The 25,290-nt window shown below is 33.3% G+C and overlaps 1 protein-coding gene across 6 annotated transcripts in view; it reads left to right on the top strand.

Moving 5' to 3' along the window:
• The window catches only part of for (cGMP-dependent protein kinase for), a 233,158-nt gene that overhangs the window by 135,218 nt on the left and 72,650 nt on the right, over nucleotides 1-25,290 (top strand). The window contains exons 1-2 of one of the 6 annotated variants that reach the window (XM_033472795.2): nucleotides 17,777-20,303; nucleotides 24,112-24,588. The exons of 2 other annotated variants lie outside the window; for them this stretch is intronic. In XM_033472795.2, the coding sequence (XP_033328686.1) occupies nucleotides 24,141-24,588 (448 nt within the window). In that variant the 5' untranslated portion in view covers nucleotides 17,777-20,303; nucleotides 24,112-24,140. Of the gene's footprint in view, nucleotides 1-17,776; nucleotides 20,304-24,044; nucleotides 24,589-25,290 lie in introns of those variants that run through there. 3 more of the 6 variants (XM_076521337.1, XM_033472788.2, XM_033472777.2) reach the window with 3 other exon arrangements.

The raw sequence follows: 25,290 nt of genomic DNA, 5'->3' as shown, positions 1-25,290 counted from the left end.
TGCGGATCAATTGATCCCATAAATTTTTAATTGGATTTAAATCAGGCGATTGAGGAGGAGGATGCAGTACTTTTGGACAATTGTTTAATAAATATTCCTGTACAATTCTGGCCTTGTGTTTAGGATCACTGTCCTGAGAAAACTTAAAACTGTATGAATACACATACTTATAGCACTTGTAATTAAATTTTTTTCTAAAAATGTCTAAATACTTCATTTTGCCCATAACATCATTTGTAACATGCCTAAGCGATTACATGAAATAATAAAACAAAAGGGTCAACCGACAAAATATTAATATTATGATAACATGATTAAAAAGATTTTCATTTTGTATAAAATTAATGTAATTCATTCACTGTCCGAATATTTTTGCGACGTTAAATTTTGTCACAATCTTGTTTATCGATTATTATACAAAAGAACATGTGCAATAAATAAACAAAATTGATGGTTCTAGTGACTTTAAGAAGTGCTTTATTATATGAGAAAACAATTGATTCAATAATACTATCATAAACAATAAAAAGGAGCAATAATTCTTCTAACAATATCATGTCACTGTATTCATAATATATATTGTCACTGTATTCAGCATTATACATATTGATATACAGTGGCCCAGAAAAGTATTTGTACACCTTTTAAAACGCAATAATTTTTTCAAAACTGAACTAAATAACAGGAATTTTTTTTAGATGGTAGATGAACTAATCTACTAGACGATGGCTAAAAAGCTTTTTTTAATTTTACTATTATTTGGAATGAAAAAAAAAAAATTAAAAACTCTCGTTTTTTAACTTTTTTATCTGAATCCATAACAAAAATTTAAAAAATGCCACTTGTAGATCTTGGTAATATATTTGCATGCTGAAAATTTGATCGAAATCGGTTATTTCGATTATTATTAAATCGGTTAACTCAGAGTCGAGTTGCGGGCGTTGAAGGATTTCAAAAACTGCAGATTTCTTACAATTTTTGGTCAAGATCGTGATAAAACTACGATTTTTGTGATCTTTAATTTGTTAATAACTCATGACAACGTGAACCGATTTCGATCAAATTTTCAACATGCATGTAAGATACCGAGATCTACGAAAGACATTTTTTAAATTTTCGTTATAAGCTCAAATAAAAAAGTTAAAAAACGAGAGTTTTTTATTTTGTTGTCATTTCAAGTAATAGCAAAATTAACAAGAAAAAGCATTTCAGTCATCGTCTTGTAGACTAGACCCTCTGTCATCTAAAATAATTCAATTTTCGTTCGTTTTTTAAAATAGTTATTGCGTTTTAAAAGGTGTTCGAACACTTTTGTGGGCCACTGTACATATGTTATAACTGCTGTGGTGCTACTACTTTTAAAAACGTGTGTCCACGTGGTGTTTAATTCGAAAATTTTGCTTCACCAGTGTACAGTTTGGAAAATAATTGCGTGATTCACCTTGAAATATAACACCCATTGCATTGTAAGGCTAGAGTCATTCGATAAGCGCGCACAATTTCTTTTAACACTTGAGAACGTGACAATGATTCTAAAATTATAGGGTCATCGATCTGCCGATCGATAAGACCGTGCACAATGGATGAAACAATTATATAGATCACTATTGTGCGACGCGAAACAATGCAGAATGATTATCGTGTCGACAAACTGGCATGGATCGGTATCTACGATAAAATAGACAGAATGTTATTATAGACATTATATATAGGCAATTTTATTCGTTACTATCGTATAAATATTCAATCGAATACAATTTTCTTCGAATAAGATTTCGAATAGAATTCGATGAGAATTCATTCGAGTAAGATTTTATTAGAATAAGAATTGATTTGTGCAGGGATTCATACGGAAAATAATTTATTTGAATAAAAATGATAGAATATAAAGTGCTTTTTTTCATAGTTTATCGATTAATTTCTTCCCTATTACCTTTTCGAATTATTTGAATAAATAGATACAATAATTTATGATGAATAATCAATTATTCGAATAAATAGATAGATTCATTTATATTGAATAATCAATTATTCGAATAAATAGATAGATTCATTTATATCGAATAATCAATTATTCGAATAAATAGATGATTCATTTATATCGAATAATCAATTATTCGAATAAATAGATATATATATATATATATATATATATTCGAAACAATTCGAATAATGCCCAAATGTTCATAATGCCTCTGGAAATAAGTGGTAACCGGTCATTGCAAAATTGAGAAAGTATTGCAGGCTCATTACATAGTGCAAGTGGGAAGGTGATCATCATTAGCGAATCTTGATGCAATTTTGCTCTATTATGCAACACAATACACACATAAAATGACAATTTTACGAAAAATTGAAAATTACAAAACAAAACTCGTGGCACATTAACCATGTTTTCTGCGGTCTTCACTACTATATCACTCTTATTCGTATAGTTATGAAATTAACGTAAAATAAACTCAAAGCATCGACTCGGACAAATTTTCCTACGAACCGCGATATTGAATTTTTAATAAATGGCGTAATTGTAATGATTCTTAAACTTTATTACAATAATTTGATCACACATTAAATCCAGCGTGGGCAACATTTTTTGGTCGTGGGTCAAGATCATCCAAAATGTGACTACATGTTAAGAAGATGTTTCAGATCGGTGTCTTCATTTAAAAAAAGTCTTTTAGCGAATAATAAGATACATGTTTTTTAGCAAATAATTACAGTATGTTATTAAACTTTAAACATAAAAATTCGAAATTACAATTCTAATTGTTATAAAAACATATATAATTGCCAAACTATCAAATGGATCACTTGATGATCTGCGGGTCATAACAATACGATGTTCAAAATTAAATACATATGTTAATATTTTCGATTCATCGAAGAAGAAGCATACCATGTACTCGATTAAATAAGTTAAGACAAAAAGGTAAGACTAGGGTCCAAATGACTTAATGTAATATAGTGTAGTATAAAATAGTTGTAGTTGTGTAAATATAATATGATGTAATGCAATATATGTATAATTCAATAGGCTTTAAGCTTCAAGTTTTAGATTTTAACTGGGTAGAAATTTTAGATTAGCTTTTAAATGGCTCCAAATTGTTCGGCTACAAAGCTGAGATAAAGGTGTTAATAATATTAATAAAGATATTAATAATAATAATATTTTAGATTGAGTGATACTGTCCAAAAACAATATTTATGTGAAATGATGACAGTATTTAAGTTATTTGAAAGTAAGTAGAATGTTTTCTAGTATGTACAATATAGTTCAACAATGCACAAGTGTCGCAAAAAGCAGCGTAGAAAGTTCGAGCATGCCTGTTTTCGATCGCTTTCTTGGATTCTAGCCATTTTTGTTGTTCAACAATGTGCCAGCTGTGTTCTACGCAGGAAACGCTCAAAACGGCTATCTTCAAATTGAATACTAGCCTAATCGTTGATTAGTAGCCTTTCTTAAGGCACGTGCAGTCTGTACGGCTAATTCGTTTGCAATCTTTTTTGTCAATTTTCACAGTGTCATGCAAATTTTCGTCTGATAATACAATACATATAGTGAAACGATTACACGAAAGTAATTCGCACGAATTTCTTTTCATTTTAATTATACTTATTTTCGTGATACGATCGAGCATACATATAATTAGACTGCGAATTTGTATACAGAATAATAATTGTCTTCACTGATTGCAAGATATAGAAGCTACGTAAACGATCGTTTCATTTCTTGATTATTTTAATGAGCTAAAAATAATGCAACAGCATTTCTGAAATCTTTGAATGTTTTCACGAACTTATGTTTGAGCCATTTGAAGCAAAAAAATGGTAGTCATTATTAATAATTATTAATAGTTAATTTTTTGTCAGGTTGATTTGATCTTACTAAATCATGTTCAATTTAATATTTGATTTGATTTTCTTTCATTATTTTAAGTTAAAGCTTGAAAGTGTCTTGCACACAAGAGTTGCAACAATTTTACACGTTATTGCATTTTGTGGAATTTTAATTCATCGTTCATTAACCACAGATTGCTGTTTTTGACTTACATAATTTCGACTTCCATGCACAAGATTAACAGTCTACTTGTAATATTCCGATGATATCAAAAATTTTCGTGAATGGATGAATGTTAAGATATTATTATTATTATTATTATTATTATTATTATTATTATTATTATTATTATTATTATTATTATTATTATTATTATTATTATTATTATTATTATCATCATCATCGCACTCGGTTTATATGACAATCTCATTTCGAAAGAAGCTGCTTTTCGCAATTTATCAGGCATGTTTTTCCGTAGGTGTTAGGTATTTAAATTAGCAGTATGTTTCTTCGCACCAACTTGCTTCGCCTCCGCATATTATTATTTGCAATAATGTTTCTTTTACGATAAGATCGAGTAATCTGGTAGTTATAAAATGTTATAACATATCATTATCACTACTACTTGACGTAAAAGTTCTAACCAGTTTTTGATTGAACCTGACTACTGTAGACGACACTTGAGTTCAATAATCGACATACATATTTAGCTATATACACAAATGCATATAGTTCTCTTAGAATTATACAAACAGTATAATATTCTGACAATAAAAATACCGTTACTATTATAATTATGTAGCACTTTTATTAACAAAGAAATTTGGTGTCTTAGTCTTAACTAATAGCATATATTATAATAATTCTAGGACATATACATTAATTTATAACTTTTAGATCTTATATTACTTATGCTTTATATTTCATTTATTTTATATTTATGCTTCCACAACATTTTATTCACAATACAATTATTTAATCCTATAAATGAAGTAATACATTTGTAATTGTAAATGATAAATAATTGTAAAATTGAGCTAATGTATTGTAAGTAAATTGTAGGTATATTTTACTAAATAATATGAATAATATTAGGTTAAAGTTTTGAACAAGTCTATATTTCATAAAATATACATTTTCAATTATAAAGAATAATTAATATTAGAATACTTACTCGCGTATGCCTTACAAACGTCTTCGAAAATCGTTGCTTTGACATTTGTTCACTCATCTTCAATTAATATTAACATTTAATTTTAAAAAAATGCATTATTTTACGAATGTACAACAACAAGTACAGTACATTTATTTGCAAAATTTCATAATAATAATAAGCAAATTTTTAATTTTATTCGAACACTGTTCAGACGTTAACAGAAACCAGCCGCGCAACGCATGATTCATGATTATTCTTTTCACCAGAACCGAATGATTCAGGCTGCGCGTTTTCTACCGAAAAACCGGTTCCCTTGTCGGTAGTTATAAATATAATGTTGCTGAAAATAAGCTACATTCCCCTGCATTGATAAGTAATATGGAACACACTAAAGGAAAACCCAGACTAAACATTGCGAGGCGATTTGTGTGTGTGTGTGTGTGAGAAGAATATTATCTTATATTTATCGAGAGAATTCCACAGCTTGTATTTCGTTTACACCGACGATTTTTACGCACTATCCTGTAAACTTTGTAACATTTATGCATCGACTTCCAGGAAATTGAAAAAACAGCACGCATGCACATTTATTTGCATTCCAACACTTAAGCGGACGCTGTGATTACAACTTGAAGCGCGGAGAAATAGGATACTATTAAATAACTTTATATTCAGTTCATGTGTCTCAAGCTGTATCTGAGATTGCTGAGCAAACATTAACGAGTGTTTACTTTAATTATGTGAGGAAGATAATAAGTGGAACGATCCCTTTTTGAGAGTACCTAGGCAGTTTAACGCTTCGACTGCCACACCACCCCTTATAAGGGTGACGGAATTATTTGCTCTGATTTGAAAATTAATTTTCATACCAACCTATTGTATCTTACTAATTTCATTAGGCTACGTAAAATGAAAACTGTCGAAAACATAATTGATGTCGCACGACTTAGCTTTCAAATCTGGATTCGATTAAGGCGGCGTTCTAGCGTGAAGTGCGCGCGTTTTTAATTTCGTTAGAGAACTTTTTGTACAGAAACTATTACACCTTCTGCAGTCAAATTGACAAGATTTATTTGTACCTTATTTCAACGACGTTTTAAAGTTCTCTGGAACCAAAACCAGTTAAAATTAGTCGTATTGCATGCTCTCAAGCATAGTCGCTTTTAAAAAAAAATGGTCGTCTCAAGGTGTTCACGATATCCGCAATTATTAATAATTTATATTATTCGCGAATGACTTGTTCACAAATAAAGTAAATCGGTAAATAAATAAATTAGTAAATTGGTCGCGAGCAACATATCACTCTGCGCGCAACAATGTAACTGTGACCGCGTGCAACAATAATTTCGCAACAACCGGGCAAGAATTCGCATTTAAATGTTGAGCCCGAGCCGGCGCGCCGGCACGGCACGATCGTATCGTCTGGAAATTTCACAAATTCGCGTTTCATTTCCCGGAATTCCCTTTTACTTCCGGTTGACGGCGACCGCGCAACGGCCGAGCGATACTACAATTAAACCGGCGCGCAATGAATCATGCGTGTTTCGTAATCGAACGAAATTTAACGTGCGTCGGCCACTGTTAAACCAACTGTGTAAACACATCGCGTTCGAATCGTCGTGTCGCGTAACGATTGCGCAAATCGTTGCGAAGGCGAACGTTCTGACCAGGAAACGGACGTTTGTTGCGGCGAGTGGTGATGCGAAAAAAAAGGAGAGGAGTATGATCGGTAGATAGCGGATTTTCTATACATTTTTTGACAAAAATGAGTACTAGCAACCGAAAATAGTGAAAACATTGGAAGAATTTCACACAACATTGCTACATTATTTCCAACTTCTTAAAACTATTAACCCTGCTGTTCTGTCCGGGTCTAGTTGACCCGAAAGAAATTTCATTTGCCCACAACTTTCACGGAAGTTCCGCTTAGTCGTTTCATGACACCGTTCTGTTTTCATTTTTTTTTTATTTTAATCCAATACATTATTATATTGTATTTATTATTATATTATATTATATTATTTCCTCTATGATTAGTACCTATTTTGTGATACATAATAACATAAATATAAAAACTATAATATAAAAATAATATAAATTATAATATAAAAAAAATATAAAAACTATATATAAAACCATAAAAACTATATAATAATGTTAGTTATAATGTATCGCTTAATCATTACTTTACAAGTGAATCTTTTCAAAATTCTAATTTTTTATTTTTACTTTTTACAATTCGTACTAACGTACTGTTCGGATCACTATGACCCGAAATACTGGTATAACTAATACTTATGTTTGTAATAAGTCTAAAGAAGCTGTAGTCGCTCTCAACCAACTAGTAAATCCATCTATCGCAAGCGTAAGACAAACCATTGGCCAATAATTATTTTTCACGATATGCTTAATGTATCTGAGTGTAATGAAAATTCCAGTTAATTTCTGTACACGACAATTCTCCACATGTTGCAGGTTGAGCAAAATTTTATTAGGAGTAGGAAAAAGATCGGGGCTAGAAGTTCCGATTTTTAAAAAATATAAAAATTGACTAAGAAATAATGCAGTTACTTTTTTCGTTCCTGACTCATGTATTGTTAAATTTATTTTACTTTAAGATTGTCAACTCAGATTGAATACATTGCGATAAGTTTTTCATAAAAACTCGTTTTTCTGTGACCAATTCAAGCGGATTTTTTTACCCCGTCGTGGTGCGACTTTTTAACGTTACGTTGTTACTAAGAAATAATGGTTACTTTCTAATGAAATATTTCATTCTCTGATGAGATAAAATACAATTTTATTAATAAATTCTGTTTATTAATAATATTATTATTATATTATTATAATATTATTATATACTATTAACTTCGGATTAACAGAAAAAATACAAATATATTTTTAAAAGAAAAAAATATATTATCTTTGGCACAAACAAAATCTTTGGTAAAATGAAAATAATAATCTAATACTATGATAATTTGGGAACAACTTTATTTAAACCTAATAGAAATAACCTTTTAAACAAAAAAAAATTAGATATCGTCAAACGACTCGTCGGAATCGCAGTTTAGACAAATATATGATACAGCATTTACTTTCTTTATATATTTGGTATGAGTCCAGTTCTTGCATAACATACACTGAATCCATTCTTCCCCGAGCTGTTATACATTCGCAGGAACGCATGCTCGTTCCTGCTGAACAGGAACTATGTATTTGTACATTTGAAGTGGGGTAAGTTGTTACGGTAACAATATGTCCCGAGTCACGGGAATAACTAGCCCCAATTGACATGCGTGGCAATGTATAAAAATATTTCGCTTATATATTCAAATATTCTAATAAATGCTATTACAACGTGTTCTTAAATGTTATTTAATTTATAAGAACAGAATAAACGATATTGACATTAAATAATTGAATTAGACGAAAAAATAGTGACCGCGAAATGTTTACTTAGTTTGTATGTGATTATTATCTTGTCTACTACTATCTACTAAGACAGACTACAGAACAATTGAAAGCATAATACGATTCTTTTTTCGTTTGAAATATATTAGCATCGGAACGACTTACCTCCGGAACTTCTAGCCTGGTCTCTCCTCTCCTCGTGTGTCGTTGTCTTTTAGATTGAATAAACGTCGTCACCTTGTTCACGCGAACATACGTAATTTATGATTATAATGTTCATTATTAAACCGCGGATTTTATGTATTTATGGTAAAAATGTCCAGAAAAAATATCAAACTGTATAGATGATTGAAAGATGTAAGAATATTTCTATATTCTTCTCATCTCATTAGAATTATTAACAATAGAAATGCATTTCTATTTAACTTACATTTAATACAGTTTACTTAAAACATTTTTATTTTGCATAAAGATCCGCAGTCTACTTATTATACATCGTTATGTATATTATATATGCACCATGTTATACAGTTACTTCAAATACATACTAATATGCATATTAATGCATTTCTAATTTTCCTGATTACCGATTTCGATAAAATTTTCAATACACATATAAATTATCGAAATCTACGAAACGCATGTTTTGAATTTCCGTTACAGATTCAGATGAAAAAGTTAAAAACGTGTATTTTTTATTATTATTTTTTTTGTTAACTCAAGTAATAAAAATAAAAATAAAATGAAAATTAAAAGAATGTCCCTTTAACATTTGAAAAAAGATTCGAATCGTTTAGTCCAGTTTGAGAAAAGTTGTACCGTTTCAAAAGCTGTCCGAATACATACTTTCCTTATCCACTGCACATTTATGCGCCGTTATGGCGTCGACCAAATGAAACCAGAGAAATTACACTTACGTCGAAAAACCATCATTTCTGTTATTGTACACATCGCGTTGCATCATCGTGATCGCGCATATGGCGCCAGATCGGAAATTTGATTTCGAATTTGCGTCAGAGGCTGTTTTCGCAGGCAAAAAGTCTATTTGTATTCCGAGTTGTATTATTGACTTTATGGGACACGTGATACTTACTCAATGGTTTCAACATTCTTTTATATGAACGCGTTGGTGTCGGTGTTACGGTAAAAACAACTGTAACGATTTACGTCACTTTGGAATCGACCGTTCCTATCAAACTGAACTGATTTGTCCTCCACATATGTATGATAATTCTTCAATTTCAACTTACGGTAACATTATTATTGAACTTCGTATCGTCACGCATTTATGGGATTTGCAAATTCAAGGAAACGTATAAATTAACAAGGTGTGACGGCAATTTTATTTTCGTGTCACAATGAGTAATCGTTCAGCTGACGATGCAAACTTTTTGTTAAAACTATTTTTTGAAAAATGACCTGTGAAAATTAGAATATACATAAAGATCCACAGACTAGTTATCATTATACTGCGGATTTTTATGCAAAATAAGAATTGTTTGCATTAATTGCATGATAAAAAAAGCTACACATATACATTTTGTTCTTTCTCCAATTGTGTTATCGAATTCGAAATAATACAACAATACTTTCAAAAGTATTGTTACTGTTTTGTAGTTGCTCAACTGACTTTTGTCATAAATGCATGAAATTCGCGGGCTAGTTATTACTATACAGGGCGAGTCACGTAACTGTATACGTCGAATGATCTTTAAAGTATGCTTTATATGAAAAATGATCAAATCTACTGTTGGCAGATGGCAAATGATATCGTATAAGTTTTTATTATATAGAGGGAGTATTACATGTTTACAGGATTAACTAATTAGAGTTATTTCACTTAAGTAGCTATTTGAGGCGTGCAACTGAAGCGACTTATATTTTTTATTTTGCATAAAGATCCGCAGTGTAATAATTATATTTACAATGTTACATTCGTATAGTTATACAACAATACCTATTTATTATCATTACAATAATAATATGTTATATATGTAATATAATATATAATTATGATATATTTATAGAATATAATATGTAATATATAATTATAATATAAATAAAATAATATATCTGACTGTAATAGGTCCCGGATAGTGTAACAATACCCTTAAATTCTTCTAATGCCTTCACAATTTCGTATTCTACTTGCTAATTTTTGTAAATAGATGCATCAAATTCGCGTTATTTTACAAAATTCATAAAATTTTAAAATACCTTGTAATTCAATTTACTGCGACAACTTGAATTAATTAGAAATAATCCGTATAAAGGAGAATACAAGTTCCTATTTTATTCTCGTTCAAATGTCTTTATCAGATGCATATCAAACTACTCGCAATTTGATTTTCAACTTTCGTAGTGTTAAACTACGATCGTTTATATAACCTCAGAATTTTACGAACCCCAATTTATGTAATCGGAATTCAAAGAGAAAAATGTTCCCTCCGCGAAAGGTTTTATTAAACGTAGAAACGGAAAATGAAAAAAAAAAATAGCAAACGTTCACCGAAACTTTCGTTTTATTCCGTTGCATACATAAGCAACGAGATGCAAATTGCACAGGCTCGTTAAATCGTCAGTCCGTTAATTACAGTCCATTATTTCATTAACGTTCGTTATAATAACATAGGCGACGTATTAAAACACAGCGTAACGATCCGGAAATGAAGGCTCGACAAACGTTAAATAGTAATTATACGTTGATTTTTTTAAGGAAAATCAAGGAAATGGAATTGTATTGCATTTGAGATCTAGTCCTAGTAGTTTCTCAACAGTTTTTTTTTCAAATTTTAGCTTGTCCGCAAACGATCATCCCCTAATTACCGTTTCTATAATTAATGAGTGACGTTAGTATCGTAAGTTCGTTTTATAAGATATTAACGAACTTCTAACGAAATGCGATTCTAGCATTGCCGTTAATTAACAGTGTACACATAAATATAACTCAGGCATTCATGCGACGTCTCATTTGAATTGGAACAAAAGCTATTCGGAAAAATTATGTTTGTTTCACTTTTTCATTCACTTGTGTTCATTTGTTTTCTTTTAATCCGCAATTCGCTTAGAAAATTACTTTCCTTAGAAAAAGTAAATAGATTTTTGAAAAGTGATAAATCTAGTGGCAAGTATTGTGTACTTCGGTAGAATGATTTAAATGCGAAATGAGGATCACTGTCCTTTCTCTCGGAAGTTCACGAACCGTAATAGCATAGCAATTAACGCATCGATTCAATATCACCGAGCTCTACGTATTCGGTACTCGATTAATTTTTCAAACGCTCAATTCCCCGCGATATCGCATCACCAATTGTATAAAAGTTCTAACATCAAAGCTAATTAAAAACGTGAAAAATGTAAGGCATTGTGTAAGCAAATTTCAGTAAAATTTAATATTTCAACAATTTCACGTTTTATTAAAGCAAAACACACATTGCTTGTACAGCAATATTGTTCTATTTAGTGCATACGATAAATAGAAAATTACAAAATAATAAAAACATAAAACATAAATTAAAAGTTAGAAAGTTATTAAAAAGACTAAAATCATATTTTCGTTGAGACAATAGAAATCTCAGCAATATAGACGAGGACTTTCGATGATTTGTGAGAGAAACAACGAAATAAATGTCTTCTGAATAAATAAATAAAACTTGTCTCGATATTTGTCGACAATTAGATTCAAGAATTTTGTGCATCTACGTGCGTGAAAAATGAATGAAAAGTAGCAGGATGAGCATTAATTTCGAATAGAAAACTTTCGTTTGCGTACAAAACAATCTGTTTTGCATAAAAAATCTGCCATCCCATCAGTAAGAATAAATAGACTATACGCGATGAAACCTGCATGAAAAAAAAGCTGATAAAATTCATGTTAACGATATTAACGTAAAGAACGTAAGATTTGTTTTCAATGGGAATTGTGTTATAAATGAGCACACGATCAAGGCAATAATACGGGAATAAAAGCAGTGGAGCATCTTATCGTTGGCAATTAATTAAGAGCCGAGATGAAACAAGAGTATAAAGTTAACGAGGTTACGACGCATCGCATTAAATATTACCAATGTCTTATTTCCCTTGATATAGGAAACTCGGTCATTTCCGTAATCACGTATACATATGTATATGTACGTAAATGTGTAGAGGAAAATCGTGCTTTAATCTCGTTAATATTTTTTCCATAATCATGCGCGTATCGTAAACTGCTCAATTATTTAATACAAAGTTTGCACAATTAACGATCGCGTAATCTGTAATAAACACGAACAGTTTACAGCTTTCGTAAATTACACGAGCTACAATTTTAAGCATGCTATGTATCAAAGTGTGTAGCACTATTAATTATCTATTATTCTTTATACGATGCAAACGAACTAATCTCTCAACGAATCTCGAAGTTCGCTGAACGTCACATCGGTTAATCGATTTCTATGCACTTCTATCCGAAAGCGTAATTCAATAGAAAGTTGTGATGATAATATTGTTATGCAACGCATTTTTATAATAATTATCGTAATTAGAGTGCGGATTTTTATAAATTAATGGTGTTCGTACATTTTTTAAACACCAGAAGACGTTTATGTATATTACCAAATATTAATTTCGTTTAATTTATTTAACATGAACGGGTCAGATGACCTTTTAATTTTTCTATAAAAATTCAACATATTATGTAATATAATAATAATAATAATAATAATAGTAATAGTAGTAATAATAGTAATAGTAGTAATAATAGTAATAATATTATTAATAATAGTAATAATAGTAATAATAGTAATAATATTAATAATAATAATAATAGAATAACAATGAAATGAAACACGAACTAGATATGATGATACTATTAAATATTAATGACATTTATACTTTATTTGTACAATAAGGAATTTTCTATATGATAACTTGATTATGTTCATCATTCTAATATTTAAAAAATAATCCATAAAAAGTGAGATTCGCTTAATGATTCGTAGTCTTAGTTGAAATATTTCAATACTGACATAACAATTTAAATATAATCATTAGACAGGCAATAATTAAACAGACTTTCGTGTCCGATCCAAAATTTGTTCCCGGATATTTGAAAAGCATAAAATGTTCTTCGAAATGTCGGATAAGATGTCGCCGGAAAAACGGAGAACGGTTGTAACAATTCCGTAATATCGTGGACAGAGTAACGGGACAACATAAATAATACAAAATGGGAAAGATGCCGATGCGTCGATCGAAAAGAATGAAAAACGACCGCCGTGATTGTCCCACTTCGGTTTGTGGTGCGCTGCCAGTGCTGGTCAGACGCGCTCGCCGAGCATTATGTATCTCTCGATCTGGTTCCCATAATTGCGGTGTATTATTTCGCTATGATTTAGAGCAGGCAAACGAGTAAATTAAGAGAAAGGATAGCCGCCTATCAGCGTGCGTATCTCGTGAACGAGTTTCAAGTGCAACGCGATAATTGATTTCAGTAATCAACGAGTCTTTCGCTTTCGCGATTTCTTTTTGAATCTCGACCAGGCTTTTTATCCGAGAATTACAATGTGATTGAGTTTTTGAGTCAGGATTAGAAACGTTTATAATTGATACTCGAATGGACGAACAATTTGCTATTTAATTGTGATTATTACAGTTTTACAAGCGTCCTTGTAATTTATAATAATTATATTCTCGTCTATTATTTCATATAATGAAATGTGTATATAATAAAAAGAAATATTAATTTAAATTTATGATCTTTATACCTATTAATATTGTTACGCATTCATGCCGCTGAGAATATTCCCTAAAAATCGTAGGACATTAGTGTTGCTCTGTGGAAACTTATATTTATCTAGAGTCTAGACTATAATTTGTAAAATCCTGCTGTTATTAACCAATATTAACTGATCGACAATATTATTTAGCATACGAGATTATTTTATTATGAATTTTGTTTTTCAACAGACATATATGTGAATTAGCGAGTGTGAAAAAATGTTTAGAGAGAATATAGCTTGAGGTGCTAGAGGAAGAAGATAGTTGAATATGTATGAATTATCGATTTTGATATTTTCAACGTATACCGAGTAACGTTAATGTTTATTAACGCACTATCGTCGGGAATACCTTTTCCGCAAACTGGCGCCAATCGTCGGTCCCAAAAATGCCTCGCAATCCAGAAATAAGGGTTTCCTGAAGTCATTTGAAGCAACTTTTTCCTTAGCGAAAATGCAATCCGCAGCTTCGGTTACGAGTTATCAACGAAAAACACTGACCAATAAGAGGCGAGCTTGGCTGACGCAAGGGGGGCGAGCAGCCTAGCCTAGTTCCGCTCATTGGCTCAACCGTCTCGCGCCAGCTAATCTAGCCTCTTATTGGTGACTGTTTTTCGTTAATAACTCGTAAACAAAGCTGCGAATTGCATTTTCGCCAAGGAAAAAATTACTTCAAATGCCCCACCCTATTTCTGGATTACGAGACAGTTTTGGAACACTCTGTATATTTGAAATAATCCCCCTTCGAAAGTCTAAAAATACTCGTTATATACTTGTTATCAAAATCTTGTTGTTAGCTATGAAAATATTAAATATTTTTTAAAAAATGGATCTTTACAAATTTCACTGATTTTCGCCCGTTAAGCGTGCGAATCCAGGTCGATCCGCAGATACTATGTCAATTAAATATTCACAGTGCATTGTTATTTGGTTCAAATCATTAGGAATCCCACATTAAGTAATTTCCAGTATACGTTTACAGTCATTTACGACCAGGGAACACAAAAAGATAGCTAGCATAGATGATGAAACTCTAACGACAGCTGAAGCTTGCAGTCGTAAAACGTGGAACTCATGCGGCACGAATCATTTACGCAATAAGTCTCTAATATTCACGGACATCACGTTGAATCTGTCACGCAAGAGCGTGTTCGATATGTGTGTATACGTGGAAATTAATGTACCGGTAAAAACCATATACGAATCGAAAGTTGCAGCTGGAATACTATTACAGCAGCCACGTAATAATAGATCTAATTTTCTCCATTTCCGATTACGGCTCTGTATATCGTTGAAAAATCTGTGTAAATAAATCTTCAACATTCTTTAACTCGTTTCATACTTCATCGTTACAATTCATTTTTGAATCGCCATGCTGGAACTTAGATTTGTTTTGAAATTTTGGGCGAATTATGTTTGCAGTTTTTTCCCAACAAAATTGCAGAATTGCTGCACCGACGTTATGCAAAATAATATACGACGTCTTCGTTAACTGTTGAAATGAATTACTAGAATTATAAAATTAATTAACGAACGTGATTGACAATGAATCGCTTTCACTATTGTAAATAGAAAAAGTTGTTTTATTTAGTTCTTTACGATATTTTTAATCTTCTCACGCCGCAAAAACGTATCAATGTTTCCATTAATATTGAATTTTTACATAGTAACTACTATATTGTTGTATTCAGTTGTGTGTAGAATTACAATTTAATTACTCAAGAAATTATAATTACGAAGTAATTAAATTACATTATGATTCGATCACGTTGTAATTAGTAATTCAGGTTTTTATTCAATTCAATTCCAATGTAATTCGTTATTGTAACTGGGGTACAATTACAAAATACTAAGCAATTAAATTACATTAATTTCTACTCAATGAAATTACAATGAAATTCGTCATTGTAATCACAAAATACAGTCATTACAATTACAAAATACGAAGTAATTAAATTACATTAATTGCTATTCAATTAAATTACAATGTAATTCGTCATTGCAATTAGAGTACAAGTGCAAAATACTAAGTGATTAGATTACATTAATTATAAAATGCTAGATAATTAAATTACATTAATTACAAAATACTTAAGTAATTGAATTAAAATTATGAATTAAAAAATAATAAATTAATAAATAATGAAAGAACAAAATACGCAAATGAGACAAAAATAAGTATACGAAAGAAACTTCTGTGCTATACATAGTTTAAGGAACTGTATTTCAGTTACATTGTATTACAATTACATTCTACTTCAATTACATTGTATTTCAATTACATTTCATTTCAATTGCATTATATTTGACTTGTACTCATGATTAAAATAATTGGCAATTGAATTACAACGTAGTTGAATTATTGTGTAATTGAAATACAACGTCATCATATTGCAATAAAGGAGAGTGCCAAGTTCTACATCATCAAAAAATGGAATTAATCTATTTGCTGACCCGCTGACCCAAACCATCGCAATATTTAAACAATCTCACGATCTCCATAAGAAGCGGCAATAAAGCCCTGGATCCCCATAATCCAGAACACAAAGGACAAACCCGTATTTAAAAAGGAAAACTAAAAAGGCTCTTCGAAAATTTCCGCGACTGGTGTACTACGTTATCTCTCATAAGTACAAAACCAGCCAAAAGTTTGCAGTTTTTATACATTGTAGCCAATATAATAATGAATGAAGTATGCCATATTTGAGATTGCGTCAAAAAACAATACCTTTTTGAAGATGGATAAATTTCATACAGTAAAAAATAAAGAAAAACGAAAGAAAACTAATTTATTATTGTTTCGTAACTATAGAATCATTAGAATAAAACACTTCATTACACGAAAATTTAACAGAAAATACAACAAGATGAAATTATAATAATAATTTAATAATAACTAGATTGCGGATTTTATGCGCTTATGAAGAAATCAGATAACTGCAATTTAAAATAGCAGATACATTGAGAGAATCTAAAAATGTCGATGTATTATTTCCAACCTATTAAAACTAATGAATCAAAAAAGAGCTTGCTATTCGGCTCATACTTCTTGCATGATAAATATGCATGCAATTGATAAATACAATTATAAAGATCCGTGGTCTAGTAATAACACTAAATTAAGGTATAATTTAGTACAACACCCGTTCAAAATCAGAATAAATATCTACCTATTTCGATGAACTTTTCAACGCGCGTATCACTTACCGAGATCTACGTAACCCATTCTTCAAATATTCGTTATAGGTTCGGATAAAATGTTAAAAAGCGAGAGTTCTCTGTTTTCTTTCGTCATTCCAAGCGACAGCAAAATTGAAAGAAAGCATTCCACAGCCGTGGTCTGGTATACTGGTCCCCTCGATCGTGTCTAAAGACAATGCAAGTTGTTTAGTCGAATTCTAAAAAAGTTATTGCATGTTGAAAGGTGTCCGAATGATAATCGGGATCACTGTACGTGGGAGTGGTTGCCACCGGTCTGGGTAAAGATCGGTTGAGAACCGCTGTCCTTTCTCTCGGCTGCAGCGGGCATGGTGGGGGATTGGCAGCCGGCGGGGAAGGGAGTTTCTCGTGCACGGTCTTTGCGGGCGTACTTTTCACCAGTCGCGGACGCTGTCAGTGAGCGTCAGTCTCGAAGGAGTGGTCCTGGTAGTGTCCTCGTTTGCGCGACGCCAGGATCCCCAGGCATTGTCCTTTGTGAGAGGATCGGTGTCCCTTCGTACCTCGCGTCCCCGACGAAACGGCCGTGCCCGGCTCGGCCCGACCGACATCGGATAACGGAAGCGGCGCCGATTCGTTCGCGGAGTGAAAACGGAACCGGGCCCCCGTTGTTCCGAGGCTGGATTTCATTGCGCAACCGGTCGATCGTTCGATCGATCGATCCATCGATCTCTATTATTCCAACACCTTTTGTTAACCGGCCAGCTCTCTTGGGAAACCTAAGTTTCGCTGTGACCGCGCTCGGCCGACTTAAGTGGTTCCTGCTGCATAGCACCCCGGCACCGAGCAGCGCTCGAAGATCGACGATCGAGAGATCTGTCGGAGAACGTGTTGACAATGCGACATTCGTCGCGCACGATTGTTTTTTAAGATATCGGATACCATCGACGATGGAATCTCGTTCGGAATGAAACGACGATTTCATGCGTAATGGCAACCACGAAGTCCCGTTCGGACCAAGGATCACGATTTACACCGCGGAGGATCTAAATATAGGTACTATAACCTTTATTGTTCTCACGGCGGGCCGGGATCGACTCGACGCCGCGGAAAGAAATCGTTTCCTCTGGCACGGAACAGATCGTGTGTCGGAAGGATCGCGGAAAATCCTGTTCGAACCGAGAGACCGATTATTCTCTTTTATTCGAAGAACAAAATCACGCCGAATCACGGCTCACATTGTACCGGCTGGCATTGTGCTAGTTCGAGGACTGTCCTTTTCGTTTTGTGCGGGGAGCCGGAACGATGCGTCCACAGGGTCGCTGAAAATTGTGAGACCGATCCTTGTTTTTTCTAGAGATCCATCGAGAGAGAATCACGGTTTACATTTCGATCGGATTTAAAAATACGTGCGCCGTTTGTTCGTCGAGCTCGCAGGTGGCTCGATTTGTACTGGTTCGAGAACTGTTTCGTTCGTCTTGCGTGGGAAGCAAGAAAGATACGTGTCGCTGGAAATTGTGCCCGAATCGTGATACTGATTCATATTTATTTCATAAATCGATGGAATAACAGATTTATCGTTACACTCGCAGCATCCTGGAAGCGACTCCGATTATTTAAGAACAACGGAGTTTGCACATCCTTTTCAAGGAGAACGAGTACAGATTCCATCGAAAGGATCACTGAAAATCGCGATCGAATTCAGGGACTGATTCTCGTTTAGTCTAAAAATCGACTGGGCAACGATGTACACCATGGTGGAGAGCGTCTTAATAAAACTCGACTCGATAATTTCCGAATAACAGGGCATGCATCGTTCCGCATCCATCGAGAAGATCATTGATTTTCCTTCGATCCAGAAGAGTTGACCGAGTCACGATTTCCAGAGAAACTGAAAACACGTAATCCGTCGCGTATTGTGCTCGCAGCTTCCTGGAATTAACTCGACTTAATTAAGAAGCACACGCAGAATACGTCGCGTAGCGTACGAAAATTCTAATTCGGATTTTCATTTCCTCGTTGTTCTAATTGCATCCTGAATTCTCGAGCCTGGCTTTCGAAAAGCGCGTGGCCAAGAGGAGGACGTCCAACCAATACTTTAAAAAGATCGTCGAACCAATACGCTGAGAATATCATCGAAGCAATGCTTCAAGAAGATCGACGAACCAATACGTAAAAGGCTGAGCCGCGTTGCCCCTTAAATCGACTCGATAACTAAAAAAGAAGAGTCGGAAAGGGAACGTAGAACCTGTACGTTGAAAATATCGTCGAACCAATGCGTTGAAAAGATCGTTGAACCAACGCATTGAAAAGATTACCAGCGTTTAAAGCAAAAGGTTGACTTCGGTTTCGTCTCATTGTCCCCTAAATTGACTCGATAACTTAAAAAGAAGAGTCGGAAACGGGACATGGAAATTGTTACTTGAACTGAAAGGGGCTAATTGAAATCGGAAAAAGAATCGTCGGAGTGGATCGTCGAGTGTCGCGGGACCGGCGTGGGAGATCCGCGAATCCGCGAAGTCGAGGATCGCGGGCGTCAGGATCCGAGTGATTCACTGGTGGAACGCGGTTCTGATATTTAAACCGAGCGGTCTCGGCGCGCGGACGGAAGCGATCCGGGCGAGAAGGGTGTCCCATCGATCTTCTGGCTGGATGGCTGCCAGATCCGCGGCGGGTTCTCGAATTTCCCGTTCCCACGGTAAATCTTAGCCGGGCTAGATCCGCGCGCGATAGCAAGTAGCATGTCCGCGGGCCGGCCGATACCGGCGAACGTGACTTCTCGGTGCACCGGTGATAATTAATAAGCGTCCGGTGTAATTTATGTTCGCGAGTGAAAAAAGCGCGAAAACCGGCAGAAAGTGGGCAGCGCGCGGTGAATCATGCCCAAGGTCGGCCCGTTCGATGAAAGTCAGCTGGCTATTGTCCCTGAGCAACAATCTCCGGCCGTGGTCGACTGTTAAAAGTGTGCTCCGCGAACTGTAGGGTAAGGGTCCCAGTCACACCGACACGCGAACGATCATTTCTCGTTCGTTTGTCAAAGACTGTCGTCTTTGGCTGAAACGTCTTGCCTACTGCAAATTTGCCGCTTCTCGGCAGAGACCATGAGCGTTATAATTAGGTTGCGAATCTTTATGCGAAATAAAAATTATCTGATTATAAAAGATATAAATTGAACGGAAATGTCTTTTTTCTCCTTTTAACAGTCGTAATTAATTGAAAATAATCTGACGACATTCTTAAATTATTTTAATGACATTTTAGTTTGGTACTTGATCTATTCAGTTTTGACAGAAATGCGTAAAATCCGCGATGTCTGGTTATAACCAAAACGATACAAAATTGACGAATAACCACGAAATTTTGCTGAAAATAATTTCGATTACCAATAACCATTACAGATTACGGAAATAGGTTTTTTTTTCGTTATGGATAATAATTATCGATACCAAGAATGTTGATTCATTATAGATAACCATTGTAATGGACGAAAACAATCGTTCGTTACCAATAACTAGACTCTGTGGATTTTATGCATTTATGAGAAAATTGAGCAGGTGTTATATGTGAACTAGTAAAATAATTGAAATAATTTAAGACTATCAATGTATAACCAACGAACGCAGCGAAAATTAATGAAGAAAGAGATTCCTAAATATCTCCTGTATTTTTTTTTGTAATAAATGCAGAAAATGTTTATTTTGCATAAAAATCCACAATCTATCAATAACTATTATAAATAACGGAAATAGTTTTCGGTTGCCAATATACAGTCATTATAGATGTCGAAAATGATTTTTAATTACAAACGATAATTATTGGTGGCGAGAATGTTAATTCGTTACAGATAGCCATTATAATTATCGAAAATACTTTTTGGTTATGAATAACTATAACGGATAAGCAGAATTATTGGTTACAGATGACTAGAATTATGTATTAGTTACGCATAAACATTGTAGAAAATTAAAATTTTATTTTGGTTACCGGTAATCGTCGATTATTCTTATTAGACTGCAGAACTTTAAGCAAAATACAAATTGTCGACGTTGATTTCAAAAAATATAAGTTAGACGAAAAAGCTTTTCTTTTTTCAATAATTGCAATATGTTGAAAATAACGTAGCAACACCTTTAAATTCACGTAACGTCTTCATAGTTTTGTATTTGACCTACTCATTTTTATCTCAAATGCATGAAATCCGCAGTCTAATTACTACCGTTACTAGAGTGTGCGTTTCTATGTAAAATCATGGTCGACATACATACTTGCACAGTTTTAAGCAAATCGGAATTTTCGGGTTGCCGAACTTCCCTTGTAAGCAGTAAAAATGTGTTTACATTACATTCTTCTGTACAGTTCTCACTTTTTTCAATAAAAAGTTATCGATTAGATTAAATTATATCATAAATACTTCTGAATCGAAATTCCAAGAATCAGATATAGCCAAAATAAAATTCTGATCGTTGATAATCGTTATTCCTAATCAATATTTAATTCTGGTTGTTAAACTGTTTTCGTCAATTGTATTGGTTATCTGGAATGAACCAACATACTCGTCATAGATAATTATTGTTTATAATATAAATCGATTTTCAACAACTATAATGGTTATTTGTAACCGAAAGCTATTTCCGTTATTTATAATAATTTTTGATAACCACAACACGTAAAAGTTCAATTTTTCTGGTCACTTTCGAATTTAATGATTAGGCTATCCTTTATGCGAATAAAAATCAATCTTTTATCGATGATTTTTTCTTAGCAAATTTTTGACATAATTGTTATTTTTGGTCTCTGCTTTTGAGAATATTTTAAAATATTTGAAACTTTACGTATTTTACTCTTTTTGCAGAGCGAAAATATCTTATATACTTCATATAAAGTTTCAAATCTAACTCCATCTCTTTATTTTCACTTATTTAAAAGTGATTTTATTAATTTAAAGCTTCAGTTTTTGGATGATCAGAAATGTTATTTAGGACAATTTAACTGAAAAGGACAATATACACTTTTAGCTGAAACTTACGTAAAATTCACTTTTACCAGAAATATCAATCTATCGAACACTAGTATAAATATTGAACAATAACACTTTTCAGTTATAATAAGGTCGATGACAATTGTTTAGGAGAGACCGGGGCTAGAAGTTCCAATTTTGAGAAAACATAAAAATTAACTAAGAAATAATGCAGTTACATCTTTCGTTCCTGACTAATTTATTGTTAAATTTATTCTACTTTAAGACTATTAACTCAAATGTAATATATTGCAATAAGTTTAAACGAAAGAAATTACATATCGTCAAACGAATCGTCAGAATCACAGTTCGGACAACTATACGATACATAACATTTACTTTCTTTATACATTTGGTATGAGCCCAGTTCTTGCATAACATACACTGAATCCATTCTTCCGCGAGCTGTTATACGTTCGCATTCTAAAACACAACAGGAACTATTTCTATTATCACGGGAACACAACTAGCCCCAATTGACATGTGTGGCAATGTATAAAAATATTTCGTTTATATATTCAAATATTCTAATAAATGCTATTATTCTAATAAAATATTCAAATATTAAATATATATATATATATATATATATGTATATAAATAAAATATTATAATATATATATAAATATTAATATATATTAAATATAATATTTATTCAAATATTCTAATAAATGCTATTATAACATGTTCTTAAATGTTATTTTATTTACAAGAACGGATCAATAGACGATATTAACATTAAATAATTGAATTAGACAAAAAAAATGGTGACTGCAAAATATTTACTTGCCTGATATACGACTACTATCTTATCCGAAACTACACACTGTCGCAGACGCTACTAAAATGGTTGACGACGTGACATGATCGGTCCACACTTTCAAAACAATTGAAAGCACAACGCGATTATTTTTTATTTGAAATCTGTTAGCATCGGAACAATTTACCCCCGGAACTTCTAGCCTCGGTCTACCCTACCCCTTGAAAGTCGTTCCATAATAGGCACATACTTTAGCCTTAACATAATATCAAAAATATTATATTAACCCTTTGCACTCGAGTGGTGAATCTGAGGCACCGTTAAAACTGTTATACCACGTTCCAAGGTAATTTTTATATTAACGAAGCTCAGATCTATAAAATCGTTAAAAGCGTAACTGTTACATGAGTCACAAATCTCAAAATTTCATATTCATAAAATGCACTTTTTAACCCTTTGGCCTATAACCACGAGTCTGACTCGTGGTAAAGAATTTGTGCCATAAACAAAAGCCACGAGTCAGACTCGTGGTTAGTATTCATTTATAAATTGCTAATTCATTATCTACTTTGAAATAATACATTATTTTTGTCAACTGATCAATTGATTATGACTGCACCCTAGACGTCTTAAAATTACTATTTGTACCTAAACATTGTTTATTATTTCGCAATTCCTTTCGTTGCACTGAAAGGTACACATTTTGCGCCAGTTCAGGTACACGGCTGAACAGTTGAATGGCACGGCGCGCGACCGATTTTCTTGTTTACTATAGCTCGCGCAATTGGCAGATATCGTGTAGGCCAAAGGGTTAATATAAAATGGAAACACTATAAATCAGAGAAGTAATTTTAGATTCACGGTTGAAACGGCTTCGAGTGCAAAGGGTTAAAATTTTGTCGTTCATAAGTTCTTCGCCATATTATTACGATTATCGTTCAAACAAGCGAACGCGGCGGTATTCCGGACAAGCACGGTAATTGGGATCCTTACCCTAGTTCGGACGGCTAGTAGATCGAAGGGGTTCCGATCGATTCGGAGGTATGAAGGTGAGAAGTTACCCTGGTCGCGCGGTCTTGGAGGACCCGGAACTGTTGTTGGACCCGGACGCCACCAGAGGAAGAGCCATGGAGCTGCTTTACGAAGCCAGCTGGCGCGAGTGCGGTGTCAATTGGACCGGCAATGGTCGGAGCAAGGTGACTAGAGAACAGGAGGAGAGGTACCGGCAACCGTACGCGGAGGTGATCTCTCAATTGGAGGGTGTGCTGGAGGGCGGCAGGGTCAGCTCGTCGATCGGCAGAGAGGACTCCGAGTCCAGGCGATCGAGCAGCACCAACACCACGGACAGCGAGTCCGAGGTGAATCAGAGTGGCAACAATCAAGGTGGATTTCTTATACCTCGGCCGAGGCTGATCGTACCGGTTCACACCTACGCCAGGAGACGGCGGACCGGCGCACCACCGCCTGTCAGGAGGCGACAGATACGCGAAGGTATACAGACGCATTCTTTTTTAGCAGAAACCGATCGCGCGGAACGTTGACGTAATCACGGGAGAAATTGCACGGTAGTTGAGTTTTAGGTGGGTTGGTTATATGGGGAATATTGACGCGCGAACCAATCAAGTCAGATGTACTAATTCTGCTCGATGACATTTTTAGAGATTTTTAGAGATCACAGGTATTGTCTTAATGCTTGAAACTCTTAAATAACATACAGTTTGTTGGATGTGGGATAATAGATCATTTATTGTTTTACATGTATATAAAACAATTAATTATTATACATGTATGCACATTGGACAATTTGTTATAATACATGTATATTAGACAATTTATTATATTAATCAATTTATTGCTGTACATGTATAAATAACAAACACTTTGTTGAATGTGGGATAATAGATCATTTATTGTTTTACATGTATATTGAACAATTAATTATTATACATTGGACAATTTGTTAAAATACATGTATATTAAACAATTTATTATATTAATCAATTTATTGCTGTACATGTATAAATAACAAACACTTTGTTGGATGTGGGATAATAGATCATTTATTGTTTTACATGTATATTAGACAATTAATTATTATACATGTATGCACATTGGACAATTTGTTATAATACATGTATATTAGACAATTTATTATATTAATCAATTTATTGCTGTACATGTATAAATAACAAA

Source organism: Megalopta genalis, chromosome 4, assembly GCF_051020955.1.
Source record: "Megalopta genalis isolate 19385.01 chromosome 4, iyMegGena1_principal, whole genome shotgun sequence".
Taxonomy (NCBI): domain Eukaryota; kingdom Metazoa; phylum Arthropoda; class Insecta; order Hymenoptera; family Halictidae; genus Megalopta; species Megalopta genalis.
The sequence above is the reverse complement of the archived record's forward strand: the minus strand, read 5'-3'. Positions and strand labels throughout refer to the sequence as shown.